At 45.0% G+C, this 20,911-nt stretch overlaps 1 protein-coding gene across 1 annotated transcript in view; it reads left to right on the top strand.

Moving 5' to 3' along the window:
• Window positions 1-20,431, top strand: part of ATP10A (ATPase phospholipid transporting 10A (putative)) — a 179,826-nt gene extending 159,395 nt beyond the window's left edge. The window contains 10 exon segments of the mRNA XM_001917920.5: window positions 2,317-2,501; window positions 8,017-8,344; window positions 10,950-11,026; window positions 12,939-13,064; window positions 16,722-16,922; window positions 18,502-18,582; window positions 18,661-18,765; window positions 19,242-19,429; window positions 19,572-20,150; window positions 20,152-20,431. Coding sequence (XP_001917955.3) covers window positions 2,317-2,501; window positions 8,017-8,344; window positions 10,950-11,026; window positions 12,939-13,064; window positions 16,722-16,922; window positions 18,502-18,582; window positions 18,661-18,765; window positions 19,242-19,429; window positions 19,572-20,150; window positions 20,152-20,182 — 1,901 coding nt within the window. The 3' untranslated portion in view covers window positions 20,183-20,431.
• Window positions 20,432-20,911: the final 480 nt, after the last annotated feature.

Here is a 20,911-nt window from a genome sequence, read left to right as displayed (position 1 = left end):
AGGTGAGGGTCAGTTGAGTGACCCAGTGGGGGGCCCATTACTTTGGCCAATTAAGTCCTGAAATAAATAAGTTATATTTTCAAGGTGTTAGGTCTTCCATAAAGGGGCAAACTCCCTCTGCCCTTGAATTCATCTGTGAGGCCTTCCCTGCTTTCTTTCTTGGTGGGCATTTACCAAGGGGCCCTGGCTGAGTGGCCAAGATACAGAGACAGGAGACACGGTCTCTTCTGTAGGAAGTTGCTGTCTAATGAAGGGTGACAATTGAATGAGTTATACACGAATCACCACACCATCATGGAAGAATTATCCCAGAGCAGACGTGCGGTTCAGAGGTTTGGGACATTAGACATACTGTGCCTGGAATCCTGGCCCTTTCCTTGCAGGCTCACCTCCCTCACCTTTGCTTTGCACGTCTGTATCATGGGGATAATTGTAGTACTCAGATGTTAGGGATGCTGCCCAAATTTTTATCTGGCAGATAGCAATCCATCAAAGTTAGCTGTCATTGTGATTATTCCATAATCATTATTATTAGCATTAAGTATGAACAAGGCACTATGAACACATGGAAGCAGGCCTGATCATCCTACCCTCTTTCACCAGATGTCAGGGAACATGTCACAGAAGAAATGACACTTAGGATGCGCTGAACAATGACGACTCTGTTGGATGGTGAAGATAGGGAGTCAGAGACCAGGCACACACTCTTCCTCGTGCTAGAGCCAGAGGGCTGCGAGAGTGGAGAGGCCAAGACCAGATGGCCTCCTGGTGCCTGAGTGGTCAGGGAGGTGTTCACAGTGAGCATGGACCATAATGCGGTCTCATTCCTAAGTAGACCTCGAACCCCACACCTCTGCCTGGTCCGTCCCATGGGGACTCCATGGTTCAGAGCAGAGGGCAGCTGGGGTACGATATCCCCTCCTCCTTTCTGGGTCCTTCTCAAGGTCCCACTTAACATTCTGGTGCATTCTTCAAGTGGGAGGTAGGCCCAGGTCCAACACACCACACAGGGTGCATGAGGTGGAAGACAGAAGACACTTGCCCCTGAAGGTGGCTTCTGAGGAGCTCTTTATCCTGACCTTGGTTACACGTATGTGTGATTTGTGAAAGCACAATGAAGGGTATCATTTAGGAAATGGGCACTTTTTGTACATGTGTTATACCTTGACTCCATCCTCCTTGTGCCTGCCATCTGGTCCTTTCTAGGAGGAGAAAGGGAATGGGCTTTTCTCAGACATTTCGGGCTGCTATAGTGAAATACCACAGACTGGGTGCCTTAAACAACAGGCATTCGTTTCTCACAATTCTCGAGTCTGGAAGTCTTAAATCAAGGTACTGGCCAGTTTGGTTCCTGATAAAGAACTTCTTCTTTGTTTGCAGATTGCTGTCTTCCTTTTGTATCCTTGCATGGTGGAGAGAGATCATCTCTCTTGTGTCTTTTCTTATAAGGACACTAATCTCATTCGTGGGGGCTCCACCCTCATAACATAATCTCTTCCCAAAGGCTCCACTTCCTAATACCGTCACATTGGGAATTAGGGCTTCAGTCTATGAATTTGGAGGGGACACATTCATAGCCACATCCCAGCACAGGGAACAGCTTGGCATAAAAGAGAAAGGCAGGGCTGATGAGGAGCCTTCAGTCAATGACACACCTCTAGAGGGAAGGTAGAGACCATCTCACCAAGTTGGAAACAGAGGAAAACACTGAGGCTGGCCTAGAGAGCACATTTCCCACTGAGTGGTATATTTTTACCAATATCCTGAGACCTAAATGGAAAACTCGCCTCTTATTCGTTGTATTTGTGGGGAAAGTACATTCAAAATAATGTTGCTTTCAAGTAATAATGGGCCTGTGCAGTCTGTTTCGAGCATCGCTGAGAGCAAACATTGTGGATGTCATTCACCAGAAGCTTTATGTGGGATGGGTAATTCTTAAAACTTTTCCATCCCTCAGAATGTGGTCATTGCCACCATTTCCCCACAAGCTTTGTTTCCAAGTTATCTATAAAGTTAAAAGTTAGAAAGCATTGAAGGTGCTTTGTTGTAGGTACAAGGAAGTCTGTTCAGTGCCTCCCAGTTCTTCCTATGCATCCTCGATTGTGTCAAGTCAAGAAAGGTGTTGTAAGTGTCCACCACTGTCCTGAAATGATGAGTCATCAAAGAGTGCTTCCAAATGAGTCAGATCTCAAGCAGATCCCAGTCTACAGGGCCATGCGGACATCTTTGGTGTATTGGTATATGGCATCCACACCCCATCAGGGTCTGGGGGCACGTGAGGAGTGGGCTCACCCACGCTGTTGTACACTTGACCAGGTGCCACTGGGATTGAAGACCGCCTACAGGATGGAGTCCCCGAAACCATTACTAAATTGCGTCAAGCAGGACTTCAGATTTGGGTTCTCACCGGTGACAAACAAGAAACAGCCATTAACATTGCGTACGCCTGCAAACTTCTGGACCATGATGAGGACATCATCACCCTGAATGCTGAATCCCGGGTAGGTGGATTGGGAGGAGGCCCTGCTCTGCCTGAGGCAGCCACGTGCCTGGCCAGCACCCACAGCAGAGCTCTGTGGGAAGGCCACCAGGGAGCCTCCGTTTCTGGCATCCACTGTGAGGTGGGCCTTTTCCCTCTGCCTCTCTGTTTGCACCTCTGTGTTATGTTTCTGGCACTTAGAACATGCTCATTGTTGCCTTGGAGGGTGCGGAATTTGCTGGAATTTCTTAGATTTCTTTCAAAGAACACACATCTGGGCTTTATTATTGCAAAATTCAACCTGCTTTTTCCTGATAAAGTATCCATGTCAACAGTATCAGAAATTTTTTTCATGAGATCACCTGGAAGCTCAGGACACATCAAAGTCCTCACAACAATGTAGGCTGTCTCATGGATGGCCCAATGGGCACTGAAGGTTTTCATCCAGTCACATTATCTAATTAAATCCCCCAGTATGTAGGGAGTACCTACCTCTCGTAAAATCCTGGTCTGGGCTCTGATTCCTCCAGTGAGCTCCCACTTGAAGCGTCTCCTCAAGCTGGATGATGATGTCTGATTCATCAACTTTTTCTTTTATGGATCATCCTTTAGGTAGTCAGATCTAAGATGTGCCTAACCACAAATATGTTTCCTATATGTTCTCCTAAATTTTTTGGGTTAATATCTCACCTTTAGACACAATCTGTTTTGTGTAGAATTTTGTGTAAGGTGTGAGGTTTAAGTCAAACTTCACTTTTCTACATGTAGCTGTCCAATTAGTCCACCACCTTTTGTTGAAAGTCTTTTTTCCATTGAATTGTCTTTACACTTTTGTTGAAAATCAATTGGTTCTATTTGTGTGGATCTATTTATAGACTTTCTGTTCTGTTCCATTGATCTATGTGTCTATCCCTTCACCAATACTATGGTGTACTGTGGTTTTATTATGTCTTAAAATTGGTAGTGTTTTGTTTAATTTCCACGTGTTTGGAGATTTTCCTGTTGTCTTTCTGTTATTGATTTCTGTTTTAATTTCATTATGGTCATAGAATATGCTTTTTATGATTTTAATTCTTTTAAATTTGTTAATTTTTTTAATGGCCCAGGGTGTGGTCTGTCTTGGTGAATGTTCACGCGCACCTGAGAAGAAGGTGTATTCTGCTTTGTTGTTGGCTGGTGGATCAGTTAGATCCAGTTTGTAGATGGTATGGTTAATTCTTATATAATAGGGTTCAGCAATCTGTGACCTATGGGCCAAATCCAGCCCATCACCTATTTCTATAAATAGGTTTTGTTCAAACACAGCCTTGCCTTTGATCTTATGTACAATCATTGGCTATTTTCACGTTATAATGGCAATGTTGAGTAGTTGCAACAGAGACCGAATGACCTGCAAATCCTAAAATAGTTACTCTCTGCCCCAACACAGTCACTCAGTTATTTTGATTTGTATTTGCATAGTGTATCTTTTTCCATCCTTTAGTTTTTAATCTACCTATAGCATTACATTCAAAATAAGGCTTTTTTTGGCAGGTAGATCATGTTTGAATGCATTCTGACAGTCCCTTTTAATGGATATGCTTAGATCATTTACATTTAGTCTAATTATCAATATGTTTGTATTCAGTTCTACCATTTTATTTTTTGTTTTCTTATTATTCTCTGTTTTTGGTTTCTCCGTTCCCTTTCTGATCTTCTTTTGGGTTATTTGAACATTTTTTAGTATTTTATTTTAATTTGTCTATTGTGTTTCTTCAACATCACTTAAGTTTTTTAGTGTTTTTTCTAGAGATTAATGTGCATACTTAAATTCTCAGTCTACTTTGAATCAGTCGTTTGTCACTTCAAGTGGAATGAAGAAATCTTGTCACTGCATATGTCTGTCTTCTCTTCCCCTTATGATGTAGGTGTCATATATTATAGCTACAAACGTTGAAATCCTCGTCAGATAATATTATAATTTTTGCTTTCAATCATAAAGCCTATTTTAAAGAATTCAAGAGGAAAAGAACAGTCCATTATATTTACATAAATATTTACAATTTCTGTTGCTCTTCTTTAATTCCTGATTTCCAGGTTGCCTTGCAGCATAATTTTCCTTTTGTTGAAAGAGCTTCCTTTATCACTTCCCTTCAAGTAGGTCTCCTACCAACAAGTTCTCTTACTTATCTTCAACAGAGAATGTCTTTATTTCACCACGGTTTCTAGTGAGAAATCAACAGTATCTGAATCATCGTTACCCTGTGACTAGTGAATCATTTTCTCTTGCTGTTTTTGAGCATTTTTTTTGTCTTTAGTTTTAATCAGTTTGATTATGACTGTTTTGGCATGGATTTCTTTAGATTTATACTCTGGGATTTGCTAAGCTTCTTGAATCTGTGGGGTTATGTCTTTCATTAAATTCAGTAAGTTTTCAGCCATCATTTCTTCAAACACATTTTCTGCACCACATGTTCTCTTCTTCGTTAGATTGACAACGTGAATGTTAGGCCTTCTGGTATTGTCTCAAAGATCCCTGATGCTCTCTTCATTTTTTCAATTTTTTTCTTTCTTATTCAAATTGGATAATTTCTATTGATCTCTCTTTGAAGTCACTGACTTTTTCTTTCGTTATCTTTATTTTGCTGTTGATCCTATTTAGTGAGTTTTTTTTTTTTAAATAAACTTGATATATGTAGAACAGTTTTAGATTTAAGGAAAAATTGTGAAGACAGTGCTGAGAGTTTCCATGTAATCCACACTCAATGTTTCCTATTATTAACATCTGTAAATTATTACTTATTAAAATCCATTCTATATTTAGATTGCCTTAATTTTTACTTAATGTTCTTTCTGTGTTCCAGCATCTCATCCAGAATACCACATTGCATTTGGTCATTGTGTCTCCTTAGGCTCTTTTGGATTCAACAATTTCTCAAACTTTCTTTGTTTTTGATGACCTTGACAGTTTTGAGGAGTACTGGTCAGGTATTCTGTAGAATGCCCTGATATTGGAATTTGTCTCATGTTTTTCTCATGAGTAGGGCAGTGGGTTTAGGGGAAGAAGGCCACAGACAAAATGCCATTTTCATCATTTCATCACATGATATCAACGGTACATCATATCAACATGACTTATCATTGTTAATGTTATATTTGTCAGGTTTCTCCACTGTAAACTAATTCTTTCACCCCTTTCTATACTGTACTCTTTGGAAGGAGGTCACTGTGTATAGCTCACACTTAAGGAATGTGGAGTTGTAGTCTCCCTCCTTGAGGGCAGAGTATCTACATAAATTATTTAGAATCCAGTGAGCTTTTTATCTTGGTTAATGTGTTTTTGTTTTTTAAATTTCTATTTGGTTCTTCTTTATATCTCCTATATTTTTCCTGAGACTTCCTTTCCATTCATTTCCAGAATGCCCACTCTTACCTCTTGGAGAATAAGGCTTCTTCAGAGCCTTTGCCAAATAATTCCACTATCTGTGTCATCTTGGCATTGGCTTCTGTTGATTGTCTTTTTCCACATACATTGAGGTTATTTGTGTGCTGATAAATTTTGGGTTATATTGTGGGCATTTTGAATGACATTCTGGTCATTTTTTAATTCTGTGAAGAATGTGGATTTTTTTTACACAGGTGATCAACCCTCTTGAGTTCAGGCTGCCTGCTCTCAACAGCCTCTGTGTTGGTTTCAGTGTCAGTTTTGTTCAGCCTTTGCCCAGCTGTTAGAATCTGTCTCACATTTTTGCCACCCTGAGGTCAGTTTGCAATTTGAGTAACAATGTACCCCAGAGTTCAATTGTGAAAAGTCTTTGTTATGCTGTTTAGGATTATGTCCATGAGTGCACAGCTTGTGGGTGAGCGCAGGAATTAATAAACCACATCATGGGGCCAGTTAGCCAAGCTCCTCCCTCTTCACAGTCTTTCCAGTACTTTCCCATTCTCTGGGACTCCCCTTTTCAGTCCTATGTCAAGGAAGCTGGGGTTTGAGTGACCTTTTTCTGCTTTGTACTTTGCACTGACATCTACCTCCAGGGCCAAGTGAGGGTTGAACAGAAAGAAGGAAGGCAACAGTTATCCTGCCATTGTGGGACCACAGCTTCACGGACAGAAGAGAATGTCCATCTCCCTCAGAATCTTCAGCACAGACAGTCCTGTTGCCACTGCTGTTCTTTCCACTGCCACCATGGGAAAATTGCCTGGGGCTAGGGTCAAGAGAATAGAGAAAAATAAATTAAAATGAAATTTCTTCTATCTTCTCTGAGCATGGGGACTTCCTTTTTCCATTCCTCAACCAGACCCGCAGGGCTTCTCCTGGAGCTCCCTCTGTCCCTGCATTGGTACCCACTCTCAGGTTCTATGATGGGTCCAGACCAGAGGCTGCCAGAGTGAAAATGGAAAACTCAGCCACCTGGTCATTGTGCTTGGAATGCTGGTTTTCTTCCCTAATCCAACAGCTACTACTTCCTTCCTTCCAGAGTCCTTGAATAAGTGCTCTGTGAATTCTGTCCAGGTGCCATCACTGCATCAGTGAGGGAGACAGGGTGGTGTGTGCTTGCTCCATCTTACCTTGTCAGTGCTCTGTGCTAGGACCAGGGAACTCAGGGATTGCTATGTTGAGGTCCCACATTCTCTTCAAAGCCTTCCCCAATTGCTACCACTCTCAACCCCACGCTGGAAGCAAATCTTTCCCTGTCTGTATCCAGTAACACTTTTCACCTTCTGATCTGCGACTTGCTGTGGTCATGAGTGTGTGTGACTATGTGTGTTTGCATGTCTGGCTGCCTGCCTATCGCCCCAAGGCTGCTAACTGTCTTCTCCAATCCTCTTTTCTCTGGTCTCCCTCACTTTCCTAAATATAAAAGGTCCTTAGTAAGAAGTTGTTGGACACAGCTTGATTTCCATACTCTGTAGGAAACTGGTCACTAACTCGGTGGGCTCACTGCCCATGGAGGACCAGGAACCATTTGAGTTCCCCAGAGTGGGTCTGTTCCTGGAAACAGCTGTCCTTCCGATGTCTCTGTCCCCTGACCTGCAGATTCTTCCATAAGTTTTCCTCTTCTTTCTGGAATTCAGATAGAGTTTTGGAAGAGCATTGCCAATTAAAAGGCTTAGTAATTATGCTTTTTTTTTTTTTACGTCATTTTCCTGGTCAGCTGGAGAGCTTAGAGAGACATTGATGATTACACTTCTTCAGGGGCTGAATGAGGACCTCAGAGAACTATGGAGAAGTACATGTGAGGCCCCTTCTGCCTAATCAGCGAGCAATCTAGCCACAAAATTGTTAGGCCTCCCAAAGTGAAGGCATTCTCTTTCAACCTCTACAGGGTATAATGGGAAATAAAGGAAAATCTTATAGAAACCCTAGACCAGCTCGTTCTCTTCTCTGTGGAAAGTCATCCTCTTCAACTAACTTCCCAGTTTCTGGAGGGAGGCCTTCTGGGCAGAACCTGCAGCCTGATGCCCTGGACAATGTCAGACCCAGATGTGTGGGGAGGGTCACCTGGTCTGCATGCAGCCAAGTGAACTGCACGGTCCTCTCATGTCCATTTTAGGAGGCATGCGCAGCCCTGCTGGACCAGTGCCTACACTACGTGCGGTCCACAAGCCCCTGCAGCACTCCTGAGAAGACTATGGACAACATGAGCGTGGGATTCTCCCCTCTCGGCGCCCCCTCCACGTCTACCACTTCTGACCCCAGTCCAAGCCTTGTGATTGATGGGAGAAGTCTGGCCTATGCCCTTGAGAAAAATCTAGAGGATAAATTTCTTTTCCTCGCTAAGCAGTGCCGGTCAGTCCTTTGCTGTCGGTCGACACCCCTGCAGAAGAGCATGGTGGTGAAGCTGGTCAGAAGCAAGCTCAAGGCCATGACTCTGGCCATAGGCAAGTATCGAGGCTGACCTGATGAGTCTGTGTGTGAATGAGCAGCCCCCATCTCTTGCAGCTGCTTCCTCTTGATGCATCCTGAATTTCCTACCCCTTCCATGCTATACTATAAAATGGGAAAATGATTCCTTGCTTTTTTTTCTACTCACAAAATCATACCCAGTGCAATGAAACAGGCAGCCTGTTCCAAATATAAAGCTTAGATGTGAAAGCCACAAAATAGATTAACAACAGTTATAGCTACTTACTAGGAGGTCAGTAATACAACGTGGTTTAAGAAGATGGAGCTTTTACTGTTTCCTGGGAGACAGGAGACTAGAGAACTGCCCATCCCAGACAGCCACAGCGATAGCAGAGTCTTGCACACAAAGCATTATCCCAGGCCAGCATAGAAAGAAGGCCCTTTGCGAGTTCTTCTGGTCACCATGAGCCACCTGGAGTCTAAGGCTTCTTAATGCCATAAGGATCCACAGATTTGATTGGTGATCAGAATTCCCATTGCCTCTTGTCAGCTTTACTTTGCTCATTGTTCCAAGACAAGCATCTAATTAAATAAATCCATCCTAAGATATGAATAGTTGCTGAATGTTATGCCATTTCCTTAACGACTGTGTGTTTGATGGTGTTTTTTCCATGCAGACTGTTGGCCTGGAGAGCCTTCTGGGTTCCTCTCCAGTGCTACATGGTGCTGACCTGCCCCTGCAAGGCATCATCCCACCCACAGCTGGGTCAAGTCTTCTCCAGCCAGGTTCAGGGACTCAGCAGTGCCACATGCTGGTGAGAACCAGGAAAGGCTGCAGGTAGCCTGAGGAAAGGGTAATCCCCATGATCCCCAGCTATAAAGTTTGGTCTGCCTGCATATAAAAGCCACACCCAGGTGAGAGTTGGCTCTGAAATAAAACATCCTCACCAATCAGTAATAATTACAGTATTTTCTGCAAAAGGTCTGTGACAGCCCCTACTTGTTGATGTGAGGATTGTCACCCTGGCACATGGGACACCTCATCAGGACAGAGTTGAGGCCAGTGTAGAACCTGGGTCCGAGGTCTGGTGGCCTTAATGTGATCATCATGGAGACAGCTCTGCAAATCCTGAGGGCCATGGAGGGGAGTGAGATTGGCACAGATGTGAGCACATATTCAGTTGTGGTCCCCTGGTTCAGGCTGAGGGAAGACAGGCAGCTCTTCCGGGGGTGGGGCCCTCCTGAGGGAAGCTGCCTCAGGACCACCTTTGCCCTCATGTGCCTGGAGGGCCTTCTGGTCTCCCTGGGCAAGTGTTGGAGGCAGGAGCTAAGGAGTCTTCAGGCTGGGTCTGCATGTCTGCATGCTCACCGCCAACCTTGCTCCTCTGAGTTCCTGTCCTAAGTGGTGACATGAGGATCCGTGTCCCCCTGGTAAGGCTGGTTTAAGATGTGATTGATAAACCACATTGTCACAGCTTGGTCAGTGCCTGGCTCAGCCACTGAATCACTGATGTGTGGTGTTCATTTAAGAAAATGGAGATGAAGCTTTGGCTGGTTACAAAGAAAAGAAGAAACAAATAGAATCTCAAAAGGGAAAGGGAAAGAAATGACCCCTCAGAACTTTAGCTCGTTTCTTTGACCATGAGTTAGAACACTGATGTGATCCATTCCCAGGCATCCAGTGGTTTATGATACAGAGAACAGAGGAGGCTGCCGTGTCTCATTGTGAATGGGACATTCTGGGAAGAACTGTAGAGACTGCTATTGCTTCACAGAATTTCAGTTCAACAAATACTGACTGATCGCTGGTGTTGGACTCAGTGCAATAAAGAACGGAAAAATCACAGAAGAGAGCCATCCTGTAGGCATGTTATGAGCTACTCTGACTTTAACTGTGCTTTTGGATTTTTGCAGCTTGAGAGATTCTCCATGCTTTGGCCCTTTCTGCTGCCCCCTTCCAAGAATGGTCACTATCACTGAGTAACAATGACTTTAAGTCTCTGCTTGCCTTTCCCCAAAGGTGTCGAGAGCTCTGACCTATGCCCTGTGTTCCTACACGTTTCTATTGGCAGTTTGACTGAATAAATAGAAGTTCTCCTTTATTGCCCCCTCAGAGAGCCCACAGGTGAGCATAGTCGCTAATAAGCTAGCTGGTAATAAGGTGCAGAAAGAACTCTTCTGTTTGCGGGGCAGAATTTAGCCTCCTCTCTCAGTTTAGAAAACTGCTCCTGTAAGTATGAATTGGAATAGCTGTGACTAATGTGCTGTACATGAGATAAAGACCAGGGTAGTTCAGTAAATAATAATGATGAAGGTGATGATAGCATCTTTCATTGTCCCAGACACTGTGTTAAGGGCTCTGTTGGTGTATGAGCCAATGATGTAGAGTGAATACTAAATAAAAAGGGATAACTCCAGCCTCCTTTCCAACATCTCCTAGTGTGGCTGGTAGTTCCAGACCTCACACCATGTTCTGACAGCTTCACTCAGTTCTCTCAGGGCAGACACTGCAGTGCCTTTTCTTCGCTCTGCCCATGACCCTTTCACAGGACTCGGTCCCTGTAAAGACCCATCAACCCAACAGGATCTGATCCTGTGCATCTCAACTTAAACGATTCTTCCTGCCTGTGCTGTTTCTAGGAGACGGAGCCAATGATGTCAGCATGATCCAGGTGGCAGATGTGGGTGTGGGAATCTCAGGCCAGGAGGGCATGCAGGTAAAGACCAATCAGGGCTGTCCTGTGTGGCCACTTGGCCTTCACTGGCCCCTTGTCCTGTCACGCCACAATCTGTCCTGGCTTTCCTGTTGGCTCTGTCTGACAAAGCTAAAGGTTTGGCCTTCAATACAACTGATACTCGCCTTCTGCTAAGCCAATAGTAGAAGATAAGGTAGAAGAATAAGTAGAATAAGTAGAAGATAAGAAGTAGAAGCTTCCTATTTATGAAGCAATGTGCAGTAAATATGTCTGCCTATGTCTATAAGTATATTTTCGTGGAGTAAGTGAAGCAGAGAAAGGCAATGTGAGTCATTGCCTTCTCTCTGGCTGTTTATGGCTCATCCTTGGAAGACATTTTTTAAATGTACACAAATAGTCCTAATTTGTAATAAGTGCTATGAAAGAGAAACACTATTTTCTGTGCTGGATATTTCACAGGAGGGTCTAACCTGGCTGGAAGCATTTGGGAAGGCCACCTTGACAGAAGGGCAAGCATTGGGTTTAGGACCTAGATTTGGATGTGGGAAGGAGTGGCAGAAGGCTGGAGAGGCAGGCACGGCCTGGTAGGAGGGGTTCATCTGCAGTTCCCAAGGGCTGGAGCTTCTTCAAAGACAGTCTAGGGGTCTACCTCGCATTCCTCTCTTTAACTTCTTTCTGACAACCATCCCTTCGGCTGAATTTTTAGACTAACTCTGTTGAGGAAGGGACCCTGTCTCATGGGTCCAAGTCTGGCAATAGAAGGGTCTTAATAAATGATTTTTGAGAGGATGAATAATGAAACAAATGAAATAAATAATGCAATAAATGGTGAATAATAAATTAAGGAATGCACAAAGCCCTTCAAACCCCTATGTGTTAACAGGAAGAAGTATAGAGACAGTATTTTCTTTTAAATCCTTCAGTTCAAAAAGCAGAAGTTCTGAGGCTTCAAACGTCTGCCATGTATTAAAGACGTTACTGTCTTTCACAGAAAGGAATACCTCAAGTGTGCTGTGCTCTTTTCTGGGTGTTATTTGAATGTAGGGAAATTAGTTAAATTTTAAAAGCAGACTTACATTTTTGTATGGAATAACCCTCCAAAGATAAGTGTAAATCTGTCTTTTCCTGACATTTTCTTTGATTTTTTTTTCCAAATAGAGAAATTCATTATATGGTATGTTCCAAGTTTTTCTGGGCACAAAAGGTGTCGTTTTGATGTCATTGGTCTGGCCTGGTTAGCTTACTTGTGCAGAGCACTGTGCCCAAGGAAGCGAAGGGGAGCTCCTGCCCCAACACATCTTTCCTGCTGACAGGGGCAGCCTGCTGTCCCCACTCCCTCCTGTCGACGTCCAGTGCCCCGCACTGGCCGTCCTGGGACTGGGTTACGAGGATATCAGTGGAGCCATGGGCCTTGCCTCTCTTATCGCCTCTGACTCCTGAGGAGAATGACCCAAAATGCACCTCCTAGGACAGCTGACCATCTGTCTGTGACATGTACAAAAGGGACAGCTTTGGTTCATCTTTGGGTTGAGATCCTAATATGTTTTAGATGAATAAAATATCAGAGGGCAGAGAAAAGCAGGGAAACTGTGCTCATCTCCGCTTTTTTTTTTTTTTTTTTTTGGCTTATGAAAGAAAGCATGGGAAAGACAAAGCAAACACTTTTAAAAATCAATCAATTACATGTATTGGAAATCTTAAATGAGTCCTATAAGGTGATATCCCTGAACTAGAGTGCTTGTCGAGACTGAATTTTTTTATTTGAAGGAGATAATAAGGGAAACAATGGTAAAGCGAGCCTTGGCAGTCACCTGCACACCGTGTTCCAAACTGGATTTCTCCATCCATGTTCTACCTTGAATTCGGGGGAGATAAGACAGACATGAGGCGGAGTGAGACATCACCAATAATGAGAACTCCTCTCCATTTCAAGGCAGTGATGGCCAGCGACTTTGCAGTGCCGAGATTCCGATACCTCCAGAGACTCTTAATTGTTCACGGACATTGGTGCTATTCCCGACTTGCCAACATGGTGCTGTATTTCTTCTACAAAAACACAGTAGGTATTTGACACCACCAGTCTTTAGGGTTTTTGAATCAAAAGGCCTAACCTGAGATTCATAGGACTATCACCCAAATGCAGCCAGCGGGCCACCTCACGGCTTCCCATTGGTTGGCCTTTGTGCATTTACCCCAGGCCTGGCCTGGCCTTGCCTTGCACCCTGTAGGCTCAGATGTCTAGCTCACAGGCTCTTAAGGGTAGCTGCTCCTCTAAGGGAGAAGGTTGTGGAAACAGGTAGATCAAACAAGAACATCCACTTAGTGCTTTAGAACGAAAAGTAGAGTGATCATGAGTCTAGTGGTCTGCACAAGGTCACACAGGTAGTCAGCAGTCAAGGCCACGTTTAACCCCCGTCCATCCAGTCCAACCCCTAAGCTCTTAACCATTGTGTTAACGTGTTTCTCAGGAGCAGATTGCTGAGGTGTCCACAGATAGAAGCCCTCCAATCACTGCTTTCTCTAGAGTGGCCAGGGAAATGAAATGATAAGTAGGTGTGTGATTGGCAGCCCTGGAGTCAGAATAGGAGCACGTTGTCACACTATGATCTCGATATTGAATGGCCTCCCTCTGGACACACCCACAACAGGCCATGCAAGCGAGTCCCAGGTCAAGGTGTAGGCTTGGGCCTGGCAGGAAGGGAACCGCCAACAGGACCTGGCCACAGTCTCTCCTGTGCTCTCAGGATACATGCGCCCCTTCTGGCCAGCTCTGTCTGGAGTTGCCCCTTCAGTCAGGTCAGGTCCAGGCCTGATTGGCTGAGGACAGTTCTGTCTCTCCAGGGGCTCTGATCCAGGGCTCTGGTCCATTTCACATGGATCCTCACATTTGACTCTTAGTTCCTTCGTTACTAAGTACTTGGAAGACAGGAGTCTTTCTCCATACCTCTCCCTGATGGACAGCATGGCCACTTCAGAACTTGCCCTACTTGTAAGTGAGGTGTGGACATTCTGCTGAGAAGTTCCTGGGCTTGTTGCCCTTGCCTCTGATAGCTTGTGGTTGAATGTACAAACAAGGAGACAAAATAAGTAAACTCTTGGCATCAGTGACCTTCCAGAGTAGTCCCATAAATCTACCACGTTGGATACCACAGCGAAGATCATCCTGTACTCTTCTGAAAAAGAATAAAATACGTTAAAAGATATATTTTTTATTTTATTATTTTTTTATGTAATTCCATTTAAAATCTCCATGCTAACTCTCAGCTGCCATCAGTACACTTCTTGCTCATGTTCTTAATTGTTTGCTCTGGAGATTTAGACCTACCTTTCTTTTTCCATCCTCTCCTGCCCCCTCACTCTCACCATTTTTTGAAATGTCTTCTAGCAAATGAATACAAATGCTCAGGACCAATCAGGGCCTGTCTGATTTGATAGGTTGAGTTCTGGAAATTAATTCAGATTAGATTCTGCCTGGGACTGTATCCAAGCGAGGCAGGGCTGCGCTGCCCCTGTCCTTGCTGATCACTCCCCCTCACTTCTGACCACCTGGCATTGCATCCCCAGCACTGAGGCCCTATGCACACAATTGCAAACCTAGAGGTTCCCAGCTCCCAAAGGGGTGGACAGGTGCCTTGAGTAAGGGTGAGTGGGGTTGGTCGGGGCAGAATCTTATCCCTGTTTCTGTCATTCGTTAGCTGTGCGCTCTTAAGCAAGTTATTTGCCTTCTATGGATTTTGTTTTATCTGAAACAACAACATTGGGAATTGAGCTTTGCTCCTCATAATTCCTAATGAAAATTTCTCAGACTGAGGGGAAGGCATTCAACATTTCAGTTGCAAACAAGGGCCAGAGTGGCCACCTGGAGTGGGCAGAGCCTCCTGCCCACCAGATGAATCTGAGCTAACGGAGAGGACAGAAAGAAGGAGGTGCTTATTTTTATTCCTTAAAAAATGCAGGGCCACTGTTAACAAGCACTTAATCTATTTGAGGAGTTCAAGGATGATCACTCTGCCTCCCAAAGTAAGAAAGTCATTAATTTTAGGAATAAGTTGGCCTTCCTTTCCAATAAAGAACAGAGAAGAAAAGTTTCCATAGCAACAGTGGTTTGGGAAGAAGGCTTTTTGGTAGTACAAGAAAAAAAGTCTCCATTATCTAAGTACTTTTCCTCCTCGTTCTCCTGACTGCACTTGCTCACTGATGATTCATTAGGCTAAGCCTGTCGGGGTGGGTGAGAGAAAGTCAGCCGTGGGAGTGAGAAAGGGAAGAAAGTCAATGAAAAATCCAAGTTTGTCCGTTTTCAGTGTGGAGGGGAAACGTTGCATTAAATCTTAGGCCGAAACAGGACCTGGAGAATATGTCATTATAGGTTATAGATTATATCAAAGTTATATCATTATAGGTTATATCTCAAGCCATTTCCAGGTCAAGAAACCGAAGCTCAGAGAGGTTAAGTGATTGAATCAAGGTCAGATAGGTAGACTGTGGCCACTGCAGAAACAAAACCAAGGCCATTGTCTATGGAGCCCAGCAGAGAATGTTCGTCTACCGTGTTTTCTCTTGGGGCTGTCCATGTCTGTCAGGCCAGAGTCCAGGAGTAAACAAGTTGGCTTATTACTTATACAATGACCATAGTCAAATAATTTAATATCTTGCACCTAATTTCCTTTTCTCTAAATGGGGTAAGCACACTGGCTGCTTGAGCCTCAAGTGAAATAATTTTACTGCTAATGGTAACAACAGCAAACCATAGGTGAGTGCCTACAGTGTGCAAGGATCTCTTGTGAGTACTTTAAATGCATTAGTTCATTTGCTCCTCATGACAACCCCATAGCTAAGTATCATTGGTATGCCCATTTCATGAACAAGGAGACTAAGGCAGAGAGGGGTTACATGATCTGTGCCAAGTTGCACAGCTAATAATTCTAAGAATGCTTGGCAGTTGCTAAACTGCCATGCCCCTCATATAAATGCACTCTGGCCCCTGATACTCAGTGATCTAGTAATAGTGAGAAGAGATCCACCCAACTCCTCCTCCTGTTGAGCATGGGTTTGAGGAGGCTGTTCAACTCCTTGAACCTCACTTTCCTGTTTGGCAAAGTGAGGGTAGCTGTAAGAACCAGCAATAATGCCTGTAACTCATCTGCCAGCAGAGTGCCCAGTGGATATCAGGGCTTAGTCAAGGCAGCAATATTGGTATCATCATTGACTTCGCTGCCATGCTTGTGTCCTCTCTGCCGTGGGAGCCAATAATTGCTCACTGCTCCTCAGCAAAAAGGGTATATAACTAAAGAGGGAGGAAAGACCTGGCATATGGCACAGGTAGGTTGGTTTAGGGTCACAGAGGAGGAATACTAGGGAAAAAACCATAATGGGTGATGTACTCAGCTGGTCCTCTTGAAATGTGAGCAGCCTTCAGACTTTGCTGGACCCGTTTTTGTTTTCCATTAATGATCTGCGGCTCATCCCTCCAAGGGCTGATCATGGGAATTCCCAGCTCGTGCTACCAGTCCTTCACACTGAGGGGAATGAGAAGAGCACAGGGAGGAGGTGGAGGGAGAGACAGAAGGCAACAAGGTTAGGACTGTCTTTGGAGGAAACTGCTGCCTATAAATTCGATCTTTATAGTCAAACTCTGCAAAACCCTTAGATCTCTCGGATGAGAATCTGCAAGGGCAACGAAGAATTGCTCATTCCCCTCTTTCTGGCTTGATTTCAGATGTTCGTGGGCCTCCTGTTTTGGTTCCAGTTTTACTGTGGCTTCTCTGCATCCACCATGATTGACCAGTGGTATCTGATCCTCTTTAATCTGCTCTTCTCATCGCTTCCCCAGCTCGTGACTGGGGTGCTGGACAAGGACGTGCCAGCCTATGTGCTGCTGACTGAGCCACAGCTCTATAGGAGTGGCCAGCACATGGAGGTGAGGCTCCCTCCTGCCTCTACCTCCTGTTTCCTGGGCCTCCCACCCACCACGCTCAGCTGCTGGAAAGTGCAAGTCCCTACATCTCCCTTTAAATGGACACCCTGAGACAGATTCTTAAAATCCTAGAATCTGACCAGCAAGAGGAAAAAAATGAACTCTGTCTACTTGCCTATGCAAGGCATTAAGCCGAGGGAGGTGATTGGTTGTGGTGATGGTATCGTGAGTGTATGCATGTGTCCAAACCCAACTAGTCGTTTACTTTCAATGTGTGCAGTTTTTGTATGTCAGTTTACCTCAATAAAGCTTAAAAAAGAGAGGAGGATTCAAAAAAGTGTATAGTGAGGTGAGAACTGTATCCACACCAAGAATCTCTAGAAGCCCAAGGAAAGCCCATTTGGAATCTACATCAGGGTCACATGGGATCTCTGCAGCCTGGCAGGGGTTTTTCTAAAACAATCCCCCCAAAAATGTGATTTATTTTGAATGGGAATTAACAAGAAGATAAACCCCTAGGGAAACTGTTGAAAGAACAAGTGAATACAAACAGATGTAAATACATGTTTGCATCAATGCATGCCATAGATTGACATGCTAATTACCAGTTATTCTCAGCCAGCCATCAATGTAAGCCAGCTAAATGCTTCTCTTAAGCTAATTGGAATTATTAAATGTGTGCAAAGGGAATGGAGCCCCATACCTCCTACAATATACTCTAATTCAGAGTTCATTTACTTATGAGTTGAGTTCCCCTGGTCATCTCTGTTGACATTGGGTTCCCACCAAGTAGGCAGCATGGGTGCGGGTGACTGAGGGTCAGGCAGGTGAGGAAGGCCTCTGCTTGTTACTGTCGCCTCTACTCAGCCAGGCCTCATCTGTTCGGCTGGCTGTGGGACCAAGACTCAGGGCATTTGTCCTGTGGTTAGATGACCAACAGGAAGAGCCTAGGCAGGACTTTCATAGGCGCTCATTAGATTCTCCTTCTGTCTGTTTGCAGTGCATTTTCTGCAGGCCAGTACCGGCCAGCTGCTCAGGAACTCACACACAAATTTAGTCACCCAGGTACTGAAGACTCAGCATCTATCAAGGTCATTTTTGCCCTTAGTATACAGCTTTTTTATTTTAACATTAAAACATATCCATGATCTAATTTTAAAAGCCTCACTTTTAAGAAACATTCTAGGGGATCCACCAACAAAAGGAGACAAAACCCTGACCACGTAGGAGTAGAAGGACTCAAATTGGAGGAGGATGCCCTGGTTTCCAGGTTCTGTGTCTCCTCTAAGGAAATGTTCTCTCATAGGACTTAGCAGTTTCATCTTCCTACTGTTGACCTAGAACTGCCGTGGCTGTCTTGTGGTACAGATGCTGTCAGTGGTGACTCAGCTGAAGGTGCTTCGGCAGGCATTTGTGTAGTGTTTTCTTGCCAGCCCTCTGGGACCTCCCTCTCCAAAGTCCTGAATGAGCAGGTTTCCCTGGGGTGCATGACTTGTTCGTCACTGGCCTGTAGCATGATGAAAAACATATTTGAAGAGATGAGCACTTCCCTGTAATCTCTGTGCTGGTTTTTGTGTCTCAGGAATATCGGCCGCGTACATTCTGGTTGAACATGGCCGACGCTGCCTTCCAGAGCCTGGTGTGCTTTTTCGTTCCTTACCTGGTAAGTTGGCACCTGGCACAGCCTTTCCCATCAGCTTCATACAGCGTCCCACAGGCACAGAGCACTGCTATCTTTCAGGCCTACTACGACTCAGACACAGACGTGTTCACCTGGGGGACCCTCATCACGGCGATCGCACTGTTCACCTTCCTGCTGCACCTGGGTATTGAAACCAAGACATGGGTAAGCATGGCAGGCGTGGTCCAGAGGGTGCTGATGCTGCCAGTCCCACTCTTCCATACAGATTCCATGAGATCTAGAAGGCTTTTAAGCAGACAGGGGACTACAAAGCCAGCCTCACTGTAATGGGAAAGAACACAGATCCATGGGCTGGCCACATGTGCTCAAGCCCCTGGTGTGGGAGCTGCTGCAGCCCATGACCCACACTTCTGCTGGCAGCACTTAGTTCCTTCCCGTCCTCTTTCCCTCCTCCTCTACCACGTGCTTCCCTTCCCTCTCTCCTTTCTCTCACACCGTGACTTCCATCTCTTCACCTGTGTCCAGGGTGGTCCACAGGTTCCCGAGGCTTCCCCAAGCCCCACCAGTCAGCCATGCCAAGACCCCCGTTTTCACTAAGCTCTTAGAACATCACACCCACTCACGGATGACCAGTGCATTTTTGTTGAAATAAAAGCCCTGTCTTTCTCTTTCCCCCTCAGACCTGGCTCAACTGGACAGCCTGTGGCCTCAGTATCCTTCTATTTTTCACTGTGGCTTTGATTTACAATGCTTCGTGTGCAACTTGTTATCCTCCGTCCAACCCTTATTGGACAATGCAAATATTAATGGGCGACCCCATGTTTTACTTGACTTGTCTCCTAACGTCTGTCACCGCGCTGCTGCCCAGGTGGGTATCAAGGATGTTGTCTCTCAAGTACTAAGTGAGCTCTGAGAGCATCTTAAAATCTGTGTTTTTGCGCTGTATGAGTCTCAGAAAGTTCAAAGACACCACCACAGCGATAGCTGACTTTTTTATATGCTCTTTCCAGATTGTTTTTCAAAGCCCTGCAGGGGAGCCTTTTCCCCACCCAACTTCAGCTGGGACGCCAGTTCACCAAGAAGTCCCCCAAGAAATTCAATGCTCCCAAAGAGACCTTTGCTCAGGGACATCTCCCAGGAGAAATGAGAACTGAACCGGCGGAACAGAAGAGCGTTAGTACCTCTGGACCCCTCTCCCAGGACTGCACCTTGCCGGTGTCTTGGCACACGCAACAGCCATCCTGCTCCCCAGAGGCCAGCGGGGAGCCCAGCACAGTGGACATGGGCGTACCTTTGAGGGAGGACACCCTGCTGGCGGGACTGAGCAGTCAGACCCCAGGGTCCTCCATGCCAGAAGAGGCTGTCTTGGAAGGGTGTCCTGGGGACTCCAAGAGAAAACCCACCAGCACCAGTAGGACAACCCTCCTGTCGTCCATCTTCAACCTGCCTACCTTCAGCTCACTCAACTGGATTTCCTCCCTCTCATTGGTCAGCAGGCTGGGAAGTGTCTTACAGTTCTCCCGAGGTAGTTTACAGATGGACAAGCAGGACAGCGAATTCTTGCCCAGCGCCCCTCAGCCAGAACAGGACCTTAAACGGGCAGACCACGGACTACTTCTAGGAGCATCTTCCAGGGACTGCAGCTGACAGCAGCCACTGTGAAAACCTTGAAATGGCCTTTTTTATAACATAGATGGTTTATTATTTGCACAGAAGAGTTCTAGTGAGATGTATTTTATATGTTTCAAAGGCTAACACGGGAAACAAAAGGTACCAAAAAAGAAAGTATACTTTTTAAAAGTTCTAAGTAGAGTATATTGGAAAGAAAAATAAGAACTTTAACATACATAAAGTTTAAAGAAGAGTGACACTTGAAAAGTGTGTTTAGATTTATTTTTTCATCTCATTTTATAAGAAAATGCAGTATGATTGGTTTTCTACAACATGCGTGACCTTTGCTTTCCCCATGTGTAAATGTGTGTGTGAGCACCAGGAACCTGGGTGGGTGTGGACAGCAGTGAGGGGAGGTGACAGAGGGGCAAGCATGTGGCCCCCAACAGCAGACCCCCCCCCAGTCTGTCTCCCGATTCTGCTACCTTGGGAGAGCGGGGGCTCCATTTCCCCCAGAAAATTGAAAATGAGAACTCAAGAAAAACACATACGTGAAGTTCATTCCACCATTCAATTTGACACAGGCATTTCATAAAGATCGCCTTGTGGGTATTATGGTTCCTGTGTAGAGTCTTGCTTGTCAAAATCCTAACAATAAACAACTTCACTTAACAAAGAATGTGTGTCCAGTTGCCACTGTTGTGTGGAGTTATTAATCTGTGACCTAACAGAGCATGTT

Source organism: Equus caballus, chromosome 1 (genome assembly GCF_041296265.1).
Source record: "Equus caballus isolate H_3958 breed thoroughbred chromosome 1, TB-T2T, whole genome shotgun sequence".
NCBI lineage: Eukaryota > Metazoa > Chordata > Mammalia > Perissodactyla > Equidae > Equus > Equus caballus.
The sequence above is the reverse complement of the archived record's forward strand: the minus strand, read 5'-3'. Positions and strand labels throughout refer to the sequence as shown.